Source organism: Acomys russatus, chromosome 24 (genome assembly GCF_903995435.1).
Source record: "Acomys russatus chromosome 24, mAcoRus1.1, whole genome shotgun sequence".
Classification (NCBI taxonomy): Eukaryota; Metazoa; Chordata; class Mammalia; order Rodentia; family Muridae; genus Acomys; species Acomys russatus.
In genome coordinates, this window is record NC_067160.1 from 47,970,538 (window position 1) to 47,996,937 (window position 26,400).

General features: G+C 52.6%; 1 protein-coding gene across 1 annotated transcript; it reads right to left on the reverse strand.

Annotated features, from left to right (window-relative positions):
• Positions 1-623: 623 nt before the first annotated feature.
• On the reverse strand, positions 624-26,041 carry Gsn (gelsolin). The gene is made up of 17 exons (XM_051166088.1): positions 25,862-26,041; positions 24,256-24,460; positions 23,549-23,703; positions 17,565-17,726; positions 15,530-15,679; positions 14,423-14,512; positions 12,484-12,616; positions 11,312-11,400; positions 10,926-11,141; positions 8,422-8,555; positions 5,816-5,906; positions 4,626-4,796; positions 3,920-4,094; positions 2,882-3,006; positions 2,584-2,661; positions 1,811-1,871; positions 624-914 (listed from the first exon to the last, which is right to left on the reverse strand). The coding sequence occupies exons 1-17, from the start codon at positions 25,997-25,999 to the stop codon at positions 745-747; spliced, it is 2,343 nt and encodes a 780-aa protein (XP_051022045.1). The 5' UTR covers positions 26,000-26,041; the 3' UTR covers positions 624-744.
• Between the last annotated feature and the right edge of the window lie 359 nt (positions 26,042-26,400).

Below are 26,400 nucleotides of genomic sequence, written 5' to 3' on the forward strand. Positions count from 1 at the left end.
AGGCCTTCTGGTGGGGGGAAAGGAACCTCAACTGAGCAACTGCCTTTAATAGGTGACCTGTAAGCAAGTCAGTGGGGGCATTTTCTCCATTAAGCCCACTAGGGAGGGTGCCCACCCCGGGCAGGTTGGGGAGCAAGCCAACAAGTAGCACTCTTCCGTGTCCTCTTCTTCAGTTCCTGCCTTTAGGTTCCTGTCTTGAGTTCCTGACCCAACGTCCTTTCATGAAAGGCCCTAAGATGAAATAAGCCATTTCCTCCCCCAAGTTGCTTTTGCTTGGTGTTTTTATCACAGTAACAGAGCGCAAACGAGGGCAGTCCTCCGTACGAGCTACGCGCAGCTTTCCTCAATGTGCTGTCGGCTTCACAAGAACCAAGATGCTCACATAGGGTGGGTGGAGTTCATCTGCTCTTTCATTGGCCCATCTGCCTGGGCACAGAATCACCAGGGCCATGAGCCATGCAGTGAGAAAAGCAGGGACACAACTGAGAAGGCACACTTCAGAAAGCTTTTATTGAATTTAATTTCCAAAGCATAGATACTTGAAGAAATTTTGTAAAGACCCTGAATTTTCCCAGGGCTATTTTTGGCTATTGTAAAAAACAAAACAAAACAAAACCCCCCCAAAACCCAAACCAAAAACCATGCATGCACACACCATAGTTTTCCTGTTTGCCATGTCTATCTTTGGAAGATCGACAATTCTCGAAGGCACTGACTGGTGACTTTGGTGGCTCTGGTCCTTACTCAGGCAGCTAGCTCAGCCAAGGCCCTGTCCAAGGGATCCACAGACCAGTAGTTGTCATCCCAGCCGAGGAACCAGCCCACGAAGGACGGAGGCTCAAAGCCTTGCCTCACAACAGTGATGGGGGTTCGCCTGTCCCGATTAGCTGGGTCCGTCTCGATGTACCGCTTAGCTGCAGACACGCAAGGAGGAGGAGACCAGGCCTTAGTGCCCTCTCCTCCGGGAGAGAGTAGGGGTTCCCAGAAAATATGCTGTTAGCCCTACTGACCACCACTACCATGGCGAACAGGCCAAGACCCACACAGATTCCCCACAACACAGGAAGAACAGAAACTTCTGCTTAAACTCCTGCTTCATGAAGTTCTCAGGCCTTCCCTGGGGATATCACTTCCCCCTGGCGATGAAACGATATTAAACGAAGAAACTGCTCATAAATTCCCAGCCTCTGGGTTAGTTCCCAAGATTCTGCTTTCCTACCTGGGGACCCTAATGAGGGGATCCCTTGGGCATGCTGGGAATCGGACATGGACTCACCTCTGTTCCTTCCTCTCCTCCCCTAGCCCCACCCCCCGCAAGCCCTCGGGCATTCTGAAGGGACACATTTGTCTCTTCACACCCGCCAGAGCTTAGGCTGTCCCTCAAAGCCTTGTCCCTCAGCTTGGGGCAGTGAGAACCCTAAGAGGTGGTATCATCTGCTCCGTGAGGCAAGCCTCGGAGGCGATGGTGACACCCACCCTCTCCCCTCCCTTCTAAGTCCCGCGGCTTTACTTCGTACACACTTCACACCTCGATGCCCCCACCACAGGCTCAAAACCACCAGAGTCAATCCACCTGGGCTGATGAAAGTTCCAAAATAGCCCTCTTCTATCTTTATGAACTGATTGCCTTGGGTAGTCATCAAAAAGCTATTGGGACATCACCCCAAGCAGGGCTCTAGAAGGTCAGCCTATGAGCGAAAGCCCACAGCTCCACAGATGCTAACTACTAAAACAGCATCAGAAGCTGCTCCCACCCACCCACAGCCAGAGACCTAACCCCCACCCCCACCCTAGAGCCTCGGGTCCTCACCAGAGGTCAAGGCTTCCGTCTTTTCCTCTTCCTGTGAGTCTTTTCCAACCCAGACAAAGACCTGGAGGTGAGATATGAAATGAAAAGCACATGAGAGGTGCTGGTGACAGTCGCTGACGGATAAAGAACAAGGATGGAAGTGGGTCCTGAGTGACAGAAAAAGACAAAACTCCCCACAACCTTTTAGACAGCTCCTGGATGAGCATAGGGACAGAGGCCTGGAGAGTAGTGACCCACATACGTGTTTGCCGTTAACGTGTGTTGGTTGGCCTGTAATAATATTGTCTTCTAACTTAGTTATCAACAATGGCGTTAAGAGGCTGGGTTGCCAGCTTCTCCTGAGCCAGGAGGATCTGGAAGCCGGGCCATCACCTTCATCCCTTGGCTGATGCTCCAAGGTGTGCCTCTTTGGTAGGCTTTTCCAGTTTGCCTCAGGCCACACATCCTCAACCCTGAGGGCTCACTCATAATCATTGCAGTGCAGGGTCAAAGTGTGGAGGCATTCAACTCAATCCCTTATCCAACAAATGCACGCAGAAAGGCTAGTGACCCGGGTTTCTAGGGTGCTCTGCAGTTTTTGAAGGGCCATGCACCTACCAGGCAGGTCCCACCACTTCCATTTTATACCTGTGGAAAGGAGGCTCAGAGAGGGCATGTGGCTTGTAGCCATTCCTGGGAACACCTGGCGTTGCTTCTTTTATGCTCTCCTGATGGCTCATCTTGGAACTACGAATCCAACTTCTCCCTCTACCCTGGCCTCCTCCTTCACTCACCTGGTCCCAGGTGTCCAGGAGCATGACGTCATCAGTAGCCAGATCTTCCTGCATAAGCTCGCCAGGAACCTCTTCGATCTGGGAAGGGTCAAAGGGGGTCAGTGAAGAAGCATCAGGCCCCATTGGTTCCCAGGAGGCGTCTGAAGAGCTGGTCCTGCCTTGGGTGCTTACCCTCCACCTTCACCCCCCCCCCCCCACCCCCTGCACTGGGTCATCAGACTGTCCTTTTGGGCTCTGAGGTTCAGTGACCTCTAAACCCTTCGCTGGATACAAGCAGAGGTGTCACCTCCAGACTCACCACAAAACGTCCGATCCTGTTGGAGCAGGCAAAGAGGCGAGGAGGATGGGCATCCATTTTCTTCTCCTTCAGCCTTGGGGATGTGCGGTAGGCAGTCTTCCCGCCCAGGGCCTCCCAGAAGCCATCTGTGAGGGGAGATCACATCAATTCCCAAGGGAAACCGGGCCCCCTCAGAGCACATCTCACCAGACCCAGATCGAACTGTGCCCAAATCCAGCTGGCTGCTCTCCACTTTAAGATCCCAGAGGCTTGAAACGTAAGGAGGCCTGAGAGGGTCAGTTGGCAGAGACAACAGCACTACAGGATGGAGGTAATTACCTCCACTCAGCATGTGAGGTGGTAGAGGCCCAGAGACAGCACTTCACCTAAATTCATATAGCCTGGGAGGGGTGAAGCCAGGAGGCAAACTTTTCCTACATCCAATTTCCATATTCTTTCTACAATGTTTGTTCCATCTATGTGTGTTCTGTGTGTGCGTGACCATTTCTATAGAAGTCTATCACAGTTAAAGATACACCTTCCTCGCGCCCTCTCATTCCCATCAGCCACCAGTCTGGAACTGGGAGACACAGACCATCCACCCTAGCAGAAGTGTCTGCGGGACAGAGAGGCTCCATGCAGATCGAGGCTGTCCCTTCGCTGCTTCTGAGAGATACCAAGAACCGGGGGGGGGGGGGGGGGGGTGGGGTTGGGGGGTGGTTCTGAGTATCAGCAAAAAGAGGGCTGAGGGCTGAAGCTGTGGGCCTTCCTCTCCGTACATCTAAAGGTGAGGCGCTCCTCTGACACCATCACTGGTCTCTCTCTCACAAGACTTCTGGGGAAATGGTCACCATCCCCCGAGGCCTCTTGGACCACCCACTCCAAGTTCTCCTTTCCTCAGGAGACAGGAGGTTATCCTGTTACTGGCCTTCACCCTCATTCTAGCAACACACAAGAGGCTGAAGACACAGGAAAAGGGGTGTGGAGATGGAGCCCTGACAGTGGGAAGTGGTGGGCCACCCGCCCCCCACCCACCCACCCTCCCCTCCCTGCTCTCACCTGGCTCACTGCCTTCCTCCACCTGCACAGGCTGGGCTTGCAGCACCCTCAGCAGCTCCTGGGCCCCAGTCTTCTCCGCCTCACTGGCTCCTACACCCACCCACAGGTAGGCGGCTGAGGGGGTTTTTAGCACAAAGGCGTCGTTGGAGTTCAGAACACCGGCCTTAGGCATCACCTGGAGGCGGGGTGGGACAGGCAGCACTCAACCAATCAGGAACCAGAAAAAAAAATCAATCCAGTTCTCCTCCTTACAGCAGGAAGGCCCTGCATCCATTTGGGACAAACTTCTGAGAGCAGACTTTAGACAGTGACAGGACTGGCTAGCTCCCGAGCTTCTTGGACGCACTATGATGAGTGAGGATGGTCTGGAGTTTGGAGTTGCAGTAACAAAAGTTGGATGTTCAAAAAAAGGCACTAATAGAGTAATTCTCCACAGTGCCCAGACCATGGCAGCCTACTAGAGTAGAATCAGAAACAGTGTCCAGGCTGCCCAGGATGAGTCCTAGAGGAAGTAGCAAGCTGCCTATGATGGAAAGTGTGTGAGGAATCTTGCATGGGCAAAGGGCTGCCAGAGCAGGAAGCTCTGAAAACCCTGCTCCCTTCTCCCATCCAGGCCCACCCAACCCTGGGCCTCTGGAGGTCTACTCATTGGGCCTAGAAGACTTCAGGAGAGCAGTCATGCCCATGTTCTGGGACTCGGCATTACCTCAACAGCCCTGGTGGCGCCAGAGCTGCTGGCGCGGACTTGGAAGAGACGGGTGCTGGCAGGGGTTGTCTGCCCACCGTCTCGGGAGGTGCCACCCTTGTAGATGATCATGGGCTTCCCGCCAAACAAGCTCATGAGGTGTGCAGGCTCCTTGCCTTGGACCACTCGGCTCTGGCAGTCAAAGAAAAGAAAGTCAGCTTTTTCCTTTCCTTTCCTTTCCTTTCCTTTCCTTTCCTTTTTCTTTCTTTCTTTCTTTCTTTCTTTCTTTCTTTCTTTCTTTCTTTCTTTCTTTCTTTCTGTCTTAGGGGGTGGGTGGGCATGCCCTCCAGTAAGGCCACCATACTGTGTCTAACTATAGCAACCATAGCAGGGAGCACCATGCAGGGAGCACCGTGACTCCGCAGCACCAGGGTACCGAATAAGGAAAGTTTGAAATGATGTCACTGCCAAGGTCCTCTGGGTGCTGTTTTCCCACCCTTTGCCTCTGTGAAGACTTGGCCTGCAGCCTCTGAGTCTGGTCCAAGAACCAGGGAAGCCCAAGTTTGCAAGTGTGACCTTAAAAGGAAGGACAGACGGCTTGAGTACGGGCTTGAATGCTGATGTCAGTCCCAGACACGTGAGAGGGTGGGTGGGTGCACCGTGGCACCATGGCACCCCACCCAGCCCCAGATCCCAACTCTCCCCTGTTCCTAGCCTGTCGTCTTACTTAGATCTAAACACAGCACACGGATTTCCTTGTCTTAAACGTGCCCTGTAGGGACCAACTGTGTCATCATCCCCTGCTGGACAGCCAAGGGAGGGTATGGAAACACTGTCCAGCAAGGACAGGGTCTCTATATATGCATGCAGACATTAAGTCCAGTGCATAGAAGCCCTGGATACATATTTATTGCATGGGTAGGTAAGTAGATAGATAGATGGATGGGTAGATGGATAGATTATGGGTGGATGATGGATGGGTAGGTAGGTGGGTGAAAGTGCATGGACAGATGGACAGATGGACAGATGGACAGGTGTATGGATGGATGGGTGGGTGGATGGTTCGGTGGGTAGATGAATGGATGTACAGATGTATGGATGGGTTGGTGGGTGGGTGGGTAGATGGGCAGATGCATAGATGAGTGGATGGATAACCAGGCAGCTAAGTGAGCAGACAAGTGAGACCCTGGCTGAAGCTTTAAGAAGCTCACCTGTACAGGAGTTCCCCCCAGTTCCTCATCCAGTTGAGCAGTTAGGATGGCAGACGCAGCAATCTCATCCTGGGTAGACTGGGCACCCTGCCTAAAAGAGGAGAGAGACTCTGCTCTAGTTTCCACAGCGCTCCAGGATTCTTCCATGCCGGGAGTTCTATAACCCGTGAACCTGCTTGTTGCCGGAATGGATCTGGGCTGGAGAGGTCTGTGAGCCATGAGGAGAACCAGAGACAACAGCCTCGCCAACCTGCCCACCCCTAGCACAGCACATCGTCTGCCTTCTTAGGTCCTGGCACAATGGGCGATTTCCTTGTCCTAAATGTGCACGTGGGGAGCTCCCTGGGTCCCCTGAAGGACATGCAAGAGAGGTCACCAAGACCTAAATGCAAAGTGTACAAAAACAGTCAAGGCATCTCCCTGTATACAAAGGCGGGTCAGAAACAGCAGGTATGACCCGTGCCGTCTGTGGAGAAAGACACCAGCCCATTAGCCTCACGGGGAAATCTGCAAAGGACTGCCTGGCCGCTCACCGAAAGACTTGGGGTCCCTGTGCCTCAGCTTCTTGCCAAGGCCTTGCACCTGTACCTGGCATACACCATATATCAAAAAGCCTTCTAGGAACTTTGTATCATACGTTGACCTTAGTGGGACAGTCCTGTAGTCTCAGATACTTGGGGAGTTGAGGCAGAAGGATTGCAAACTCAAGGCCAGCATGGGCAAATTAGCGAGACTCTGCCTCAAAACAAAAGGTAAAAAGGTACTGAGCCTGTTTCTAGATCAGTGGGAGTGGCTTGCCTAGGATGTACCCGGCTCTGGGTTCAAACTCTAGCATCCCTATATCCCTCCAATAATGATGTGTTTAAAAATGCAGACAGGAGGTGGTGGCACATGCCTTTAATCCCAGCACTTTGGAGACAGAGGCAGGTAGATCTCTGTGAGTTCAAAGTCAGCCTGGTCTACAGAGTGAGTTCCAGGACAGCCAAGGCTACACAGAGAAGCCTTGTCTCAAAAAACAAACAAACAAACAAAAAGCAAGTACTTTAAAACGGAGCATGATTCCTGAGTGTCTTCCAGAGTTTATGGTCATAGAAGAAACGGGCAGGCTGTGTAGCAGATCCCAGAAGACCGAGGGGACACAGGAAGAAATGTCTTGTGGAGTCCTAAGCCCTAGAGACTGTCCTGTGGGGTCTTGGGTTAAAGCCTGGGCCAGGAAAGACACAGGAATGAAGACTTGGTGACACTGGATTAGATGCAGACAAGTGCACGGCCCTGCATCAGCTGGTCCACAGCTGCTTAGCCTGTGGCATGAAGGATGTGAGAACTGGCCAGATAACTGGTTGGGTTTTTTGGTTTTTGTTGTTATTGTTTGAAACTTTTCAGTGGGCCCAAGATTACTTCAAAATGAAAACGTTAACGAAGAAGAAATTCAACAACTATTATTCAGACAAAAGTCTGAAACTGTCTAGTAACAGGAACACCATTTCCTTACTGTTTGTTTTTCAGTGCCAGGGGAGCGACCCAGAGCCGCCAGCATCCACTTGCCTGCTCGGCCACTGAACCACACTGTTGACCCCAAACACGAATTCAAAGTCTAGTAAGACTCCACTGTATAAACTATCAGGCTGATGAGCATCCGTGAGTTTAACAACACAGTCAGCTGAGGTAGATCTAGAGAAAGAGGGAGTCCTGCGTGCAGCTGGCAGGAATACTGGAATTTGAAAGGCCCCGAGCACTACTAGTCAGGGGAACTGGGGCCATCTATCAAAATGACGGGCCCACTGACTCTCTGAGTCTGGCAGTCCATTTCTGGGAACTCACCACAGAGACTTTCTCTAAGCCACCACCTGTTTGTTATTAATCTTGATGACGCCGAAGGAGCAGCGGACTAGCACCCACGTAGGCATGGGCGTGGGATCTTGTCAGTAAACCACGGCATAGCACCCAAAGGAATGGCACGGCTTTTGGGCACCCATGCCCACATCACATCAGGAAGCTGTCAGTTTCCAGGAAGCTAGTATCCAAAAGGGCAGCTCCCAGGCAATGCACTCACATTACATAATCCTTCCAGAGATTATGGAAAAAGCAGACATACACATTCCTAAACTGATCAAGCGGAAAGGGTGGGGCTTGGTGGGTGAGTCACCTGGGCACAGGTGCAACAAACAGTTCAGGGGTGACACGTTTGGATCCTGCTTTGGGTTTGGAACGATGCCATTCTATGCTGCGCTCTAAAACAACTGTTTAAATAATTATCATAATTGATATATAATACGTATTTATGTAGTACAGGATAATCTGTAATTATTACAATGGAAGCCTCTAGAAGGATAAACTTGTATTATGATTGCCATTACCTGCCCAGAGCTGATGGGGTGGTGGCGTTTCTGTCCCTAAGATGAGACATGTCATAGTCTGATGACAAAAAGTTCAGAGTTGTGACCCTGGGTGCGAATGGGTCCCGGGCAGGGTATGGCTGTCCAGACTCAGGCCTGTATCTCCAGATTCCCTCAGATCAACTCACTCCCTTTGTCACCATATCCAGGCACAGTCAGGGTCACACACACACTGTCCCTCATCCCCAGCAGACAGCCCAGGCCCCTCACCAGTTGTAGATGATTTGTCCCTGGCGACCGCCATGACGATAGTTGTACAAAATGATGTAGCTGTCGCCTCCATAGAACTGCCCGTATGTGGCAGGGTCCACTGGTACCTTGTTGGAACCTTCGATTCTCCAGATCTGCAGAGGTAGAGCTGAGGTCAAACACCACCACAGTGGGCTAGCTGAGGACAGTGGACAGTTCAGATCACAGGACAAGCTTTTCATGGGCACGCAGCGCTATCCAGGCCCAAGCAAAGTGAACTAAATTGCCTGGCACACAGAGCCATTGAGAGGCACGGCAGGGATATGATCCCCCGGGGGTTCCTGCTCTGTTCTCCCCACCACATCTGGTCAGCCCTGTACCTCTGGCTGAAAGGCCCCCCTCAAGATAGCGCTAGATTGAAGACTGAGTCAGGCCTGAGGCAAACCTAAACTCTGCCCCCTGAGAGGGACACATGACTTCCGACAACTATAGTAAAGTGATGGTTACTATAGTTAGGGGAAATCCTTCGAGCCTCAAATTTTAGTCAGGAAGATGGCATGACGGCCCGTACCACAAGCTGGCTCTATCAGGCTCAGCTGCTATTAATGGGATTGGTGTTATAACACCATGTCTATTTTCCTCATGGTTACAGAACCACTAGGATTTGGTGGGTCACCTCGTTTCTCAGGGCCTTGGCCAGGTGGCCTCAGAATGACCCCTGCAGGCAGAGTTCTACAGAGAGCTCCGGAGACAGGACTTTTCTGGTTATTGGGCAGCCCTGCAGTGACGCCTGGTGGTAAAGTAGAGGCACTGAGCCCTACAACACGGAGTCTTGAAGGTGATGGATCAAACTCCATTTTACAAGAGAAAAAGTGAGGCTCAGAGAGGCAGAGTAAACGGCCACAGGGGACTCAACTCTGACTACTAAATAATGCTTTCGCTGCCTCCTCTGCACACCCTGCAAGAACGAAATGTCGGCACCCAGGACAGTAACGACGACTGTTGCTAAGCCTCGTGGGGAAACAATGGATGCCGCCCTGGACCGGACTCTATGGACACACTTCCAGCGGCACCCTGTCTTCACAGGCCCAGGGGCCTCACCTTCTCTCCCCAAGCCATCACAGTGACCCCTCCCAGGGGTCCCAGCTCACGTTTCTGCCTCCTACTATTTTTATGGTGGGTTTTTTAAAGCACAGAACCAAATCTAGCTATCAAAAACAAAGGAAACCCCCAAATACCTTATGACTGCCGTACCTCATGGGTGGCATTCACGGTCCCTCCTGAGGATGCCACCAGTGTCATCCTCCTTAAGGCGAGGGTCCTGCCTGGAATGTGCCCCCTCTCCCCAGTACCCAAGCCCAGCCACCCCACTGTCCTTCCTGTGTTCCCACAAAATCCCCTGTGCTTCCCTTCACCCCTGGGAATAACAGATTTCAAGATTCTGATGTGGCTGCGGTCACCTCCCCTCCCATCCAGGCACTCCTAGAGAAGAGGATGGGGTCTGGGAGCCTGGCACACAGTAGGTACACAGGGAACGGTTGTTGTCAAAAAACCAACCAAAGAGAAAAAAAAAAAAAAAAAGACAAGAAGAATCTCATCCATCACAACTGTGGTGGAAGACTTGAAACACCATCAGGGCGGCAGAGGGTGGGTGCCTGGGAGGGAGGGAGACGGAGAGGGGAGTCATGTAGTCGAAGCCAGCCCAGGCTCAGCGACACTGTAACAGGTACTTAGAAACTGCTTTGGTTAGAAAGCACCGGCTCGTCTGGGCCGACGGGGTAACTGAAGTTGGGAGGACATAAAGCCATCTAGGCTCCATTTTGTTTGGGTCTCCCTTACACAGCTGAGTCACTTGCTCAGCCCTGCATGGAGACATGTTACTACCTTGAGGGGTGTCTTGCTGACCTATCTCACCTGCCTTCAAGGCTGAAGGCACAAGACAAGGCCCTTGGTCACCTCCAATGACGGTGCATACCCAAGAGGACAGGCCAGCACCCTGGAGTCAAACTGGCCTCTTCAGACCTCCTTGGGAACTGGATCGGAGATCATTAACCAGGACATGCTTGGCTCAAGGCTGCTTTTTGTTTTGTTTTGTTTTGGGGTTGTTGGGGTTTTTTGTTGTTGTTGGTGGTGGTTGTTTGGTTGATTTTTTGAGACAGGTTTCTCTGTGTAGCCTTGGCTATCCTGGACTCACTTTGTAGACCAGGTTGGCCTCCAACTCACAGCGATCCGCCTGCCTCTGCCTCCCGAGTGCTGGGATTAAAGGCTTGCGTGTGCCACCACGCCTGGCTCAAGGCTGCTTTTTTAATACACACCTCTACCTCCAGGCCCAACTCCACCCCTATTTAAGCCTAAAGCTCATGTCCCGGCCGTGAAGATGGACTTGGGGGCTCTTGAGGCCCTTTTTCTTATTCTCCCCAAAGTGGCTACATTGATAAACTCTGGGTCGGCCCTTCGCCATTCTAAGCCTGGCCTGTGGAATGTGGCGGAGCCAGGCCTTTGCTCTAGAACTGTGGTTCCGGTACCTGTTTCTGGCCAGTGCCGTCATCGTCCATGCCATGCTGGGCGGCCATGGCGGTGGAGGTGTGTAATGTAGCAGCATCGAAAGGCACGCGCTCCACGTTGGCAATGTGGCTGGAGAGGTAGCTCAGGCCGGGGCCGTCCGTCTGATCTGGGTCCCGCCAGTTCTTAAAGAACTGCTTGAAGAGCGGGGTCTCACCACCCTCTGGGAGGACTGAAACCTGGCAAGGGAGGAGAAGGATGTGGCCACACTGCCGAGCAGGGGTCTTAGGGAGCCCTGGGTGCCCCGTCACTCTCCGAGGAGCACGGGAGTGGGGGTGGGGGTGGGGTGGGACCTTCTCCATCCCTTACCCCCACTGAAAGTTCCTTTTCCCTGATCTCAGATCCTCACCTGGGTCTGCCTGGGATACTGCATCTTGGAGATGAAGTCGGAGGCCGTTTTGAGGGCAGCCTTCCGCTCCTCCATGTTGGCTTGCTTGCCTGCCGGAAGTCAGAGGAACAATGCAAGGTTAGCCTCTAGAGGTCCCAGGAACGGGCAGCCGGCCCACCTCCCCGCCCTCCTTAGACTTAAGACAATAGCCAGGAAGCACACCCTCTGGGGTCCTGGCCAATTACAGCAACCATGACAACCAGTGGTCGATTTACTGAACATAGACTAGGTGCCAGACTTATACACAGATTTGTCCATTTTATCCACACGACAGCCTTAACTCACAGAGGTCACAGAGGTCATGGCTGCCTTGTCCCCTCTCATATATAAGGAAACGGGGATCTCAGAGAGGCCATAGGAAGTTAGCCTGCCGCATTGGTACAGACACGCAGGCTGCACACTTTGCCCAGGAGCCTCCTTCTGAGGCAATGTGGCCCTCCCTATCCGCAGCCTCACCTCTGCTCCAGCCCTCAGAGCCTGGAAGAGTCAGGTGAGGCCCTGGCCGGTCCATGCCCACATCCCTCGGACAAACAGCCCAGGTTCAGGGGGCCTCTCAAATTCTTGCTGTCTCCACTCACTGCCTCCCTCCCTCCCTCTTCCTAGCCCATCCCAATGTCTGAGGAATCACTGGGGGTCTCTGGAGTCTCAGAAACACCTGGGTCCAAAAGGCTCACAGGAGCCAACCATCCTCAAAGACTTCCCTGGTGCCTCCTGGTACCGCCACCTTCACAAAAGGCCCCCACATCCAGCAGAGAGTTCCAAGTCTCAAGATAGCATACTGTTCAACCCTGTTCAGCATACTGGCGCCCAGAAAGTACTGAACTCATAACTCATAGAGCTCCATCGTGTGTGTGTGTGTGTGTGTGTGTGTGTGTGTGTGTGTGTGTGTGTGTTTATTACATGGTGTCAATTAACTTCTCCGAGGACTGAACTTGTCACATGTTTGACAAACATTCATTTGCGCCCAAAGAGGGACCCGGGACCCAGCAAGGCCTAACTCAACTGCAAAACAGGGCATGAGTCTGGGTTCCTGACTGACGTCATTGGCCCAGCAGCCTCCAGCACTGTTCTCCCTGGGGCTGAGATCCCAGAAGCCTCTGGTGACAGGCGGAACCTAGGTGCCTGCCTCTTACCTTTCCAGACAAAGATTTTCCCATCTCTGCCATGGTCCAGGATGAAGCAGTCCTCGGATCTCAGGGCGCCCTGGGCGAAGGGGTTCTCGTCAGCCACGAGGGAGACTGACATGCTCCCTGAACCGTTGGAGACCTGTGGGGACGGAGAAGGGGGCCTGTGAGCACCTGACACAGGCAGAGGGGCAGGGAACATCCAGGCCCGGCAAGCTCTGCAGCACAGCCGAGTCTTCTTTCGCCTTTCCATCTAGCGTGTCACATGGATGCTACACTTGAAAGAGGAAGGTGGGAGGACGGAGGGAAAGGGAGGAGGAGCTTGGGGTCGGGCCTGTAGCTTACAGTTGGTCCAGTGCTAGGCTAGCATACACAAAACAGGTGGATCTCTGAGTTTGAGACCATCCTGGTCTACATAGTGAGTCCAGGACAGCCAGGGCTGCATAGACAATCCCTGTTTCAAAAAACAAACAACAAATGAAACTTGTGGGGCCTCTGAGAAGATGGAGAGTTTACTGAAAAGCTTTTGAAATGATGAATAATGAAAAAAAATGACAAGAGCCAAACATGATGTGCCATCCTGGACTGTGCTTGGAATCAGAATAACGCCTGTAACTGGTTGGCAGCAGTTGCTTAGCGGACAAGCATGCCTACTTACGTTAAGATGCTAAGGAGAAGCCAGGTGAGAGCATATGGACTATTGCAATATTCCTGTAAATCTAAGAAATTCCAATATAAAGAGTTCATCCAACTTAATACAAGGTGTCCACTAGCCAAATCTCACACGACTGCCTCTGGGTAAGCGAAGGTTGCAGGGTCCCTGAGGAGCAAGATTTGGGAGCTGGGGGCTGCCACAGAGCAAAGCCCACTAGCCTCAGGCAGATTCCATAATGACCAGTGTCAGGAGTCATAGGACCTTGCCTGACCTGCCCCAGTGGCTGAGAGGCCCTGCTGGCTGAAAGCCACAGCTGTCTGCATACTTGAAATAATTATTCTGCCTGGCAACCACATAGATCCAGCCTGACCTTAAAAAAAAAAAAAAATTCGGTGTATCGCGACTTCTAAATAATCGCCCCACTCCACACCTGCTGTCCTTGGGCCTGGACCAAAAAATTTTGTAACTTTCCACTGCATTCCTTCCTACCCCCGCCCTCTCAAAAGCTTACTTTAAATTTAAATACCCCCTTACAATAAACGGCCCTCAATAAGCAACATTTTCCTGGGCCCATGTCTCTGTTCTCACCCGATTCTTTATTCACAGGTCGCAACCCTCCTCACCACTCCACAAATAACTGAACCCGCGGGTCAAAAACAGACCAGGAAATGGCAAGGGCTGGCATCTGCCCAGTGCTCACAAGCCAATGCCCGGAATGGCCCCCAGCGCTGAAACGTAGACCCAAATACGCACAAGGAAGATGTCATCAGAAATGTTAGCTGTGACCTTCACCCTCACCCAGCTCTGCAGTGTAGTGTTTTCCTATGACAACCTCTCATCCTCCTCGCCCCAGCACAGACTCCCAGAAATCCTACAAAATTCTGCAAGGATGACCCTCTGGCTAGGCACAGTGGTGCCCGCCTGTAAGCCCAGGACTTAAACGTCTGAGACAGGAGGTGTCAAGGCCAGCCTGGGCTGTACAGTGAGACAAGAGTCTGTCAAACAAACAAACAAACAAACAAACAATAACAAAACCCACAAACCCAAACTCAACCCAAAACCCAATCCAAAACAAAACAAAACAAAACAAAAGTTTTGTTTCTTTTTGCAGGGAATTGGTGGGGAGCTAAGAGCTCCAGGCTTCAGCTGAGCTCAGCATGCCTTCTTACTCTAAGCACACTGGGACCTGGGACATCAGTCCCCCACCCAGGGCAGCTGAGGAGGGCAGGGCCTCTGCCCACCCCGCCAAGCCTGACCCTGTTGAGTATGGGAGACAGTACCCCTGGGCCTCACCTTGTAGAGCTTGGCTAGCTTTCTATTGGCTGCATCCTCCTTGGCTGTGTCCTCGGTACCTGCAGGCAGATCTGGCTTGGGGCCCAGCACCTGGAGGAGATGTCAAGATGGGGTAGAAAGGTGCCCATGAGCACGGAAGCTTCTGAGTGAGCACCCCACGAGGCCAGGCTACATGGACAGCCATGTCCGTGTTCCATGCGGAACCTGCCTGGCCCTGACATCTTCAATCTACTCCTCCCGTGCCCGCCTCCAGGCTGAACTTTCTTCCCTCAGATGCATTTGAGCCAACTGCATCTGCCAAATACCTTCTAGCCAGACCTGGAGGACACCTCACTTAAGACTCTCCATCCACACAGCAAGAGGAACAGAAGCCGAGAGGCAGGAGTGCTCGTCCACGCAGCCTTTAGGAGGCTGTCAGAATTGGAACCTCAACTGTCAGGATTTCAGAGCTTGGGTTTGCTCTGCTCCAGCCCAGCTACTATGCCTGGTGTCTAGGGTCTTTTTCTTTCTCTCCATAAAAATCCCTTTGCAAAAGTCAGAACGTGATGCTCCCGTCAAGCAGGAGCAAAGTAGCATGGAGCAGACATTTTTTTTTCCTTCTCCTTCTCCTGGGGGGCCTTGCCTCTCTCTTGGTAGATTCTAAAAGCGTGGTAGCTGAGCTGACAATCCCATCCTACCATTAGCTAAAGGAGCCATAAATAAACAGGCATGTCCAAAGAGGACATTGACAGCTGGGTCACAATTGCTTCAGCGAGTCCTCAAGGAATGTCAGGAGAACGTTTTTCCTAGCTTGCTCCTTCGGAAGATTTGGTTCTCCTAGCTGAAGGGTGTCACATGTACTCCCAGCATGCATCACACCCTGAAATCCCAGCTCAGATCTCAGGGGAGTTAGAGTTGCAGGGAGCTATCTTCCTATTCCCTAAATGTTCAGGCTAAGTAGGAAAAAAAAAAAAAAAAAGGAAAAAAAAAAAAAAAAAGAAAAGAAAAGAAAAGAAAAGAAAAGAAAGAAAGAAAGAAAAGTCTTGAAAGGCAAGTTTTCAAAAAGGAGCCAGGAGTAGCCTGACCCCTGTCCACACTTCCCGCCCACCTCACCCGCCCCACAGACACCTGGAGCATCGCTTCTGGCTCTCCACCTTCCTCAGACACGTGCACTTGGGCACGGCCACTCCTCTCGTTGTCCCGGATGCCCTTGGACACCTGTGTGGCCTTCAGCCTTTCAAATCTGTTGCTGGTGGAGCCACACCACTGGTAGATGTTCTGTAAAAAGACAGAAAACCCAGGAAGTTAGAGCCTGTCCGGCAGGATGGCGATACGCAGACCGTGGCTGTGTACAAGGTCCCCTGGCCTGTGCTTGTCAGGTCGGGGCTGTCAGGGCGCAAACGCCCAACGAGGTGATCTCTGCGTTTGTGGATACTGACGTGCAGGACACCCAGATTGCAGGCTGCTCTGCCTTGCCTATGATTTGTTTCTCTGAAGTTCCTGTCCAAGTGTGCGGCAGTGCTCTGAGGAAAGGCCTTTGTGGTTGCTAGGTGATTCGTGGGATTAACATTTTTTTTCTGGGTTGTGTTTTTCCTACTACAGTGCAGGTCCCCTCTGTATCTCCATTGTGCTGCATATGGCCGTTTGCCTGTCACACTGGCCCTTCTGTAAAGCAGGAGGTCAGCCTCCAGACCCTGCTGCCAGATCTCGACCGCCTCAGCCTGTGAGCCTAAAACTTTTGCTTAAGAGTTATGTTATCGGAATGGAGAGATGGTTCAGAGGTTAAGAGCACTGACTATTTATCCAGAGGTCCTGAGTTCAATTCCCAGCAACCACATGGTGGCTCATAACTGTCTGTAATGAGATCTGGTGCCCTCTTCTGGCCTGCAGGTGTGGGCAGCAATTTCCCCAGGCAGGTGAGGCCCCAGCGTTCTTCCATGGTATCTGCTTCAGTCGCTTCTGAACACAGTGCTTAACACAGCAGCAGAAAGCAAACCAGAACACCTTGTGAGCCAGCAACGCCACGCTAAGTTACATCCCCGCCAGAACTGCATGTATAAAACTGCACGCCACCAAAAGGCCTGTGACAGCATGTCCAGAGCGGCCCAAACCAGAAACCACCCGAGTGCCCATGGACAACACGACAGATGAAGCAGCTGAGTCCCTGCAGAGTTGACTCTTACAAAGCAAGGAGCAAGCGAGCGACACCAAAATGCAGCAATATGGAGGGCCCTCATCGACACGAGGTTGAAAGGAAGAGGAAGGTCTCCTGCGCATAACTTCAGAAGTGTGCAAAAGTGAGTCAGTCCTGCTGAGAGTGTCCTGCTGGCTGCCCTCGGGGGCGAAGGGACTGGGAGGACAAAGCCAATGTATTCAGGGAGCTGTGATGTTTTATTTAACAAAAGACACCACCGAGGCTGAAGAGGCAGCTCCGCAGTTAAGAGCACTGGCTGCTTTTGCAGAGGACCCGGGTTCGACCCCCAGCACCTGCGCTGCAGTCACAACCACCTGCAATGCCAGTCCCAGAGAAGCCAACTCCCTCTTCTGGCTTCTGTGGACACGAGGCACACATGGTGCCTACACACACCACGGGCTCATATGCACAAAAGTTTTAGGGTGCGATGTCTGCCTACGCCGATTTGCAGGTTTGTGCTCATGTGGAGCTATGAGGCAAAAGTATGGAGGATGCATCACCCATTTACCTGTAAGTGGTCCTGGGAGTGTGTACCCTACGCATTGTCACATACCAGGTTCATGTGCAACCAACGATGCTTACGTCATACACTGTGGGTCCAAGAGTACATGCATGGCCACTCATTGCGACGTTGGTGTCCGTTTTTGCCCACTACTGCTATGTGCTTAGCAGTGAATGTATATATTTTTTAAAAGGTTTATAGCTGTGCACATCTGATATGAGGGAAATCGAATGTCAAGAACACTGTGCAGACGATGGGGACCCAAGGTCCATGCTTGAGTCCACACCTGGGACTCTAGTACCAGACACATCCACACGTGGTTGTCTGCCTGACACACTGGGCCTTCTGGCCACCATGGCCCATCCCCCGAGTGTTCATGCCCCCATTCACAAGTGTTTGCCCCTCCGCAGAGTCAGACCCGGCCGAGTTCCCCACAACAGCCCTGAAAGAGGGCGAGAAGGACTCACGTTTCCCAGGTCCAGAATGAAGCAGTCGCCGTTGTTAAAGCTGTCCCAGGACACAGGCACCTCAGTGGCGCGGACTGCACGGCGGCCTTTGACCTGTAAGAGTCTCTGTACCACCACCTCATTGGGTACCACGTGCTTGAATCCAGATGCCACACCTCCTTTCTGCCGGGTCAAGGGAACAGTGTTAGTCCAGTGAAGTGGATGCCGGAGTTGACATTAGACTGAGGTGAGGAAACTTCTGACCAGTGGATGCTCGGCTAACCCAGGACTTTCACTGTGAATGTGGCTGACACTGAGACATTCTTTTCTGAAGTTCAGGAAAAGGAATAATATTTACCAAAGACTACCTGGCTGAGAAGCATTAGACCCTCTACACACTACATCCCACCGGACCTTACACTCCGCCTAAAAGAGTCCTGGAGCCACTTTCCTAGGTCAGAGGATGGCAAACACTCCTCTCTCAAAACCAGCTTTCCCCAAGGGACACTCTGTGTCAACCTATACAAGATACTCTTCAAGGAAAGGGATCTAGGATCGAAGTGTAGGGACTGCTCGTTACTGAGTGACCCTGACTGTTGCACATTGCACAGGAACACAGCGAAGGCGCCTATGGCGAGCACTCAGACTTGCCTTCCATTTCACACAAGTAAAGTCTCTCCCTAGCTCACCACTCTTCTCCATCTCACTCCGTTCCAGCACCTGTTTCTCCATGACACTCTGGTAAGTGCTCATCCAAGTCATCTCTGTCCTTTCCGTCCTTCGAGGTACTCTGAAGATCCTTGTGGACTTCTCCAGCCCACATCATCTCTCTCCCGCTGTGTCAAGTCCACTGAGGCCTTCAGAGGCAGGGAGAGGGAAGGGGCAGCCTCCACCACGGCGCTGGACGACTTTCTATAACCTCCTCCCCTCTCTCAGCCTCAGGCCTCCCCTCCACCCACCCTACTCTGAAGGAGCCTGTTCATGGGCTGGCTTCCTTGCCACAGCTGCCACATGCCCTTGGTTCAGTAGGACGCCAAAAGGAAGCTGGCTGGGATCTCTGCAGCCCCAGGTACCCGCCAGCCCTCGCGACCTTACACTCATTTTGTCCTGTCTAAGCCAAAGCCCAGAGAAGTGAAGAGACTTCCTCAGGCATGATCAGCAAGCCTGTGGCACAGTCAAGGCTTCCAGCCTTGTTGCCTGCTGGAGGGAAGGGGGGTCTGATGCGCATTCTGTGCACCATGGGGCGGGGGGGGGGGGGGGAACAGAAGCTGGGGGGGGGGGCTTCTAGAGGTCCTCCGAACACTCTAGCCAGGACCCTATCTTCCCATCTCCTTGCAGACACTAGCCATACAAACTTGATGGAGGCGAGGAGGCAGAGGCAGAGGCAGACATTTCAAGTCAGACTCCTGCTATGCACAGGACGGATGGGTGTATTTGTCACATGCGCATACCCACTACACCACACATTTCACATGTATCTCACAGATAAGAATAGCAGAACCCAGGCGCGGAGGAACTTGCCCAAGCTCTCACAGTGCGGTGCGTGGTGGAGCCAGGATCAAACCCCAGTGTGTCTGAAGCTACAAAACCATGTTCTTCCCAGGAATCAGGTCTTCTTAGAGCCAGGAGCAAGCATTTTTCCGTTTCTGGGGGGTGGAGCGCCCTCTGGTGTCCATTCTTGGTATGAGCGTAAAGCCTACTTGGCATAGCCCAGGCCTAGGTCAAAGCACTCAGTTTTGACTTACTGGCCCTTGAGCTGTCAAGAGCACTTGAGGCAGAGCTGTAGTGCTACTGGGCACAAATGACCTCAGGATGGAGCAGGGCTACATCCATGGCTTTTTTCTTGGCTTAGAAGTCCACAGGTCAATAGCAAGCCTGGGACTTTTCCCAACATAGAAAGAATAAATCTGAGTTCAGGTGGCCATGATGCCTGAGAGCCACGCATGCTGTTGTTGCTGGAGGAGTCCAGGAGCTGAGGGAGTCACTGGGGTGAAGCAAGGGGCGGATCCTGGGCAGCATACCCCATCGCCCTGCGCTCACTCCACAGTCACGCACCGGACCCCGGGGCCACATGACTGAGCAGTAGTAAGGCTGGGCACCTGCTGTCCAAGCAGGACTCACAACGAGACTGAGGTAGGAACAGTCACCGCATTAATCCTTGACTGGTGAGCCTGAGTGTCCTGATGCACTCCAGTCACTGCTGCTGACCCAGGGAACAACTCTTGGAGAGGTACACACACACACACACACACACACACACACACACACACACACACGCATGCATACATGCATACATACATGCACATACACATATATATACACATGCACACGCATAAATGTACACACACATGCATATATACATAAATGCACATACATGCACACATACATACATACACACATACGTATACATGCATGCATACATACATAAATACACACACACACACATACACACACACTAAATAAAGCAAGTTCTCAGAAGAACCAGTGAGTGGATCTATAAGAGAAAGGATGGGAATTTTTTGAAATTTTTTCTATTTCTTTTTTCTTTTTTTTTTTTTTTTTTTAACTGAAAGAATTGATTACTGCTATCTAATCTAATTTGGGGTGGTGTAGGAAGAGATTGTCATAAAAAAAAAAAAAATCTTTGAACTAAACTCTATAGGGTGAGTTGTTTAGAGAGCCACTCTCTGAAATTAAAGCCATGAGGCGGCTAATAGGCAGGTTTATGGAAAGAACCAAAGTGCCCGACCACCATTTGGCCTCGCGCCTGCGGGGGGTGGGGTCCCAGGACCGGTCAAGTCTCAGCGCTGCTGGCTTATATCAAGCTTGACTTACTCAGCTAGTGAGATGGGGATGGGGGGGGGGGGAGGCACTAAAATCTCCATGAGCAAAACTGAAAAGTCAAAGCGTGTACATAATAAAAGAACGTCTCGATGAGGCTGGACCTGTCCAAGCTGTAGCCCGAGTCCCCGCAGAGGTCTCCTTTCCAGCTGTCCCAGGGCCCAGCGCGCCCAGGACCCTGATAGGCCCAGCTTCCCTTCCAGCAAAGGACAAAGGACTCAAACTCACCCAGCCTTGCGGGTGAAGATGAAAGGGGAGAGCCACAGGCCACCTTTCCCACCCCCACCCAGGACAGTGACTTAGGAGTGACCGGGCCACAGAACAATGAGGGCAGCTCTCCCTGGCGGCTCCGCGCCCTCTCTCTGCCCCTTCTCTCTTTGACTCCAAGACAGAAGTGGCTCCCGGAGGCTTTCATAGAAACGAGTCTTGTGTAACAGGCCTGGATCCTCCGCATCTATAATAGATGAGGGGGGGAGGCCGAGAGCCTTGGTCTGGGCCTGCCAAGTGCGGGGGCAGCCCGGGGAACCGCAGGAGGCGGTAACCAGGGCTGGTCATCAGCCTCAGATGCCCTTCAGGGGCCAGTGTCCTTCATGACTGAAGCCACAAATCAGAACATAGTAAAGAACATTCCAGACACTCTAGACAGACATGCAGGTGATGAGCCCTACAGAGTCCACACTGGACTAGCTCTGGGCTGTGTGGGACTCTTCACACTTGAGGCTGAGTCTCATTCCCATCACTCCCAGCTGCGTGGCCTTGGACTTCACACCCCTGCACTTCTTCACACCCCTAAACTTCTTCACACCCCTGCACTTCTTCACACCCCTACACTTCACACCCCTGCACTTCTTCACACCCCTGTACTTCTTCACACCCCTGTATTTCTTCACACCCCTGCACTTCTTCACACCCCTGCACTTCTTCACACCCCTGCACTTCTTCACACCCCTGCACTTCTTCACACCCCTGCACTTCTTCATACCTTTGCACTTTTCCACACCCCTGCACTTCTTCACACCCCTACACTTCACACCCCTGCACTTCTTCACACCCCTGCACTTCTTCACACCCCTGCACTTCTTCACACCCCTGCACTTCTTCACACCCCTACACTTCACACCTTTCCTCACTTACCCAATGGGGCCAGTACTAGCAACTACCTCATAGCCTGACATGAACTGAATAGAGTGCACAGCAAAGTCCATAGATGTCAAGTGATGTAAGAACAGTCTACTACCTTGTAGGTCCGTTCCACAGAACCTCGACTTTCTCATCTATGAAATGGGACTGACACCCTAACAGCACCAATGAGAACGAAATGAGACTCTACAGAAAAGCCCATAGCCTGCTCTGCGACATTCTCTGGCAAGGCAGTCTGTTCTTATGTTCATGACAACTGTCACATTTATATCTGCTCAGCTTCTCCCAAAGCAATAGGTACAACACTGAGCCCCGTGACAGCTGACCATGGGGGAATCCAACTCCTACCACTTAGTTATATGACTCTTCTGAGCCTCGGGTCTCCTCCCATGGATATCTTCAGGGATATGACAAGGTCACAGATGTTCCCAGAACCCCACCCGCAGCATGACAGCCACAGTGGATGCTGGTATGGGTCTACCTTCCTTCCCTTGCTCCTCGCGTATATATGGTCTTGCGAGGCACAACCTAACCTCAGGTGTACTATCTGGCAGAAGATGACCTTGAACTCCTGACTTTCTGTCTCCTTAATTCTAGGATCAGAAGGGTGTGCCACCAGACCCAGCTTGATCTAGAAGCTTGAAACTGACTGCTGAGGGAAAGGCCACCGGAGAGACTAGGCAGGTCTTTCCGCAGCCCAGGACTAGGCTCCCTGTTTCCTCAGGATTGCAAGGACTCCCGACAACAGCAGTAGTAGGAAGGCAGAGCTGCTCAGCAGCAGGAGCTCTGCCATGGTAACCCAGCAAATGGAGCTGGGCAGAAGCCAGGGAAGGCATCCCAGCCCCACCCAGCCTGGTCCCAGGACATGCCCTGCCTTGTTATCTAAGTCTCTTGGGCACTCCTCCACCACTCAATCCCTGCCCCTCACCTGGGAAAGAAGGAGTCACTTCTGCATGGACAAAGACAACTCTGAGGCCCAGAGAGGGGCAGTGGCAAAAGTAGCGTATGTGTCCTCCTTAGAACCAGTCATGGGAGACATATTGGCTTAGTGGAAACACTGGGAGATGGGAGACAGGCAGGTGACCTGGGTTCTAGCCTTAGCCCCGGCACCAACTCACCGTATGACCCTGGTCCAATTGCTCAACCCCTCTGTACTTTAGTTGCCCCCAGCCTCTAAAAGCTGAGACATCTAGGTTCATCTGGTTCATAATCTTGCAATCCCCTCTCTACCCTAAACGAAGAAAGCTGAGCATCAAAATAAATATGTGGCTTCTCTTGAGCCCTTCGAGGCACCAAGCCCCAATGTGGGATGTTTCCCAGCTATCTCTTCACCAAATCCTCTCCCTAGCCCTGTAAGGCAGGTATAACAGGCTCTCCAGCAACCAGAGAGGCAGGGTAGGCCCAGGGTATCAAGGGGCTGGCTAGAGGTTGCATAGCATATTGGGATACGGCTTCCTGAGTTCCTGGCCTCGCTTTGCTCTGGCTAGAAGCTTATGGAAAAGACAAACAAACAAACAAATAATGTGGTACAGACTTGCAGAAGTCCAAGTTACGGGGAAAATGAGGGGAGGGGCAGGAAGAAGGATGTGAATGAAAGAGCCTATCAAATACCTATCACAGGGCCTCTGCCAACAAAGCCCTACCAGTTATCCGGTACAGGATCAGGACTTGGCATAAGCCCCTGGGAAGCCGCGAGAAAGCCACGAGAAAGCCACGAGAAAGCCACTCATGTGTTCACCGTGATGTTGGGGGAAACTCTATCAGGTTGTAGAGAATCTTCTTTTCATCATAAGATAAGGAATCAAAAGCTCCAAAGGATGTGTGTGTGTGTATGTGTGTGTATGTGTGTGTGTGTGTGTGTGTGTCTCGTCCAAGACCACACTGGTAAGAAGGACCCAGGGTTCAAACCACAGCTGATCGACACCAGAGCCTGACACTTGGCCTGTCTGTCCATCACTCCACATGAGGCTGGAAAGCGGTGAGCCCTGTCACTGTGTCCCCAAATGAGAGAAACACCAACCCACCTTGTACTTTAGTCCTGACTTGAAGTAGCCTAGGAAAGTGGACGACTCAAAGCCCTGCACCTCCCGGTGCTGCACAGCCCGGCCGTTCAGGTAGTCATCCAATTGCACGGTAAAGATGGCGGCAGCCCCGCTCTCATCCTGGCTGCATTCACTGCCTAGGGAACATCAGGGCAGAGTGAGACTGGCTTCTGGAAGGTGCTCCCGGCCCCTTGAGGAGGAGGCATTTGGAGTCAACAGCTCTACTCTGGCCTGAGTATAGAAATTGACCTAAACCCTCCCTGCTTTCCAAGAGCCTCCGTCATTCCATCTGTCTAGTGGGGTGACCCTAAAACAAACAGATCAGAGACCGTGTTAGAGAGAGTCTAGGCTTCCAGCTCAAAGAGAAAAATGAGGTGATTGGAGCACTGGGTGGGGATGGGGGTAATCTAAGGTCCCTGTGACACCTGAAATAGCTTGGTTTTCCCCTTGAGGTAGCATTGCTGTCAACATGTCCACTCTATAGAAGAAGAAAAAAAAAAAAAAAAAAAAAAAACCTGCTGAAGGGCCATCATAGTCAAGAGGCAGAGCTGCAATCTGAACTTGGCCAGGCTGCACACAGCACTCAGTTCAACCTTTCCAGGCATATCCATGCTGTTGCAGGGAGGGGGCCAGGGGGAAGGGGGGGGCCAGGGGTGAGGGACAAGGCTGAATAGGAGCTCCTCACTCACCCAGCCAATAGTGGAGGTCATACTGAAGATTTCCGTTCCTCAGCTGCACTGTCTTCAGGATGACGTAGGCGTCACCCGTGAAGAAATCTCCATAGAGGTTGGGGGGCACTGGTACCAGGTCAAACTTCTCCACACGCCAGATCTGCAGGCCAGGCTCCTTCCCTGCCTTGAGGAACTCGGGGTGCTCCACCACCATGGTGCTGGGCTGCGGAGAGACAGGGCACAGCCTGAGCAAGAGTGCGGGTCTCAGCAAGGAGCGACCCCAGGCATGAGGGAGGGCAGGTTCTAGCACCAAGAAGGACTCACTTGAGCCTCATGCTCTCCTCGTGCTAGCGGAGAATCGGCCCCTTTCTGGGAGTTGGGAAACTGTATTCTAAGCCTCGGCCCTGGCCACAGGCTAGGTGGTCTCCCTCTGCTTTCCCAGTTGGAAGAGGCAGAGCGCTTGCTCTCTCTTTTGTTGCCAATCGGGGTCGAGACAGCACAGAGAGGTGGGCTGTCTTTCAGGGACCCCCCCCAGTTAGGAAACAACATAAAAGGGTGGCCCAGGGACCCCAAGCGCACTCTCTACATCTGTGGATAGACTCTCCCAGATGGGGATCCGGGTCCCCAGGCTCTCTGCTTGCTTGCTTCTAGAACCTTCATCACTTAGAATTCATTATCCACCCTTACTCTGCAAACGGGGAGACAGGATCAAAAAGGAAGGGGCCTGACCCCAGGTCCCAGTCCTGTTTGCTTTCGCTCTTCCAAAGGGGTAGGATCACTCTGTCCCCCTCCATCTTTCATCACCCCCCAAGAAAGGATTGGCTTAGTGGGCCCAAGTGGCCTCCTGTGCTGCCTGCCTCCTCCCTCCTGCCCTCCCCAGCACCCACCCACCCCCAAAGTCCATGTTTTGGAAAAGGGGGAGGGATGGAGCCTGAAGTCTTGGGGGAGAGGGGACCTGTTAGGAGAAGGCTGCCAGACATGCTGTGGGGATGGCAACGGGCAGACAGGTTAGGTTGGCGCCTAAGGGTGGAAGTCAGCGGTCACCTCAGACCGAGGGAGGTCTGGTTGGAGCAAAAATCAGACAGAAGTCTGAACAGATTGGGGAGAAAAAACTCGGGCCGGCCGAGGAGAGTAGAGGAAACCATAACTGGAAAGCGACAGGTGGGAGGGGGTGGGAGAAGGGAGGGGGAGGGAGCAATAGTCAGGGTAAAGAGAGAGACTAAAACAACAGCCCTATCCAGAGGCGGTTTTAGGGAAAACAAAACGGGGAGGGGGCGGGACACGACAAACACCAGATGAAGAGGAATCTGACTGAGAAGAGACCAGCAAGGAAATTAGACAGAAGAAATTAGACACGATGAAGGAGATGGGATCCGAATCAGTAGTGAGGGTGGAGGAAGATCCGGCCAAGGTGAGGTTAGCCTGCAGGGGAGGGTAACAGCCTTGGCCCCGCCCCCCCCCCACCCCGGCCCCCAGGAGCCCCAAAGCAGCAAGACATACTTACAAAGCAACAAAACAGTTTTTCCATTCTACACCTGAATTACTCCCCTTTTCCTAGCGCTGTATCTGCAAGAACTTACAATAGACAATTACTCCGGGAGCCCCGGGACCCCCGGGCACTCACCCGCACTTCGGACACCCGATCTTGGGGCGCCCTCTCTCGGGCCGTGCCCCGCGACGCAGTAGCCGCATAGGATGGCGACAGTGCGCACAGCACCAGGACCAGCCCGCAGAGCAGCGAGGAGCGGTACGGAGGAGCCATGGTGACCGTAAGGACCTAGGCTTCGGCCGCAGCCACCCGGTCTCTCTGACCTTTTAAGTAGCCGGTCGCCCCATCCCGCCCTAGCTGGGGACCGCCCTTCAGGGAGGGCCTTGAGGCCCGCGGGGGAGGCGGGACTCTGTCCCGGATCTCTGAGACATTTGGGTTCCCTTCCCAGTGGGACCGACCCGACTGGGTGCGGTCGCCCCTTGGACCCTAGTTTCCAAGAGCGAGATCCGGCATATGGTCTGACATACAGCAGCTGCTAACTCAGTGAGAGCTGTTTTTCTGTGACCCGTGCAAGCCCATTCTTATCGGTACAATTAGCAGGTCCAACAAAAATCTAAACAAAGCAACAAAATTCTCCTAGCAGGAACTAACAAAGTTTGTGGCGCTTTCCACTC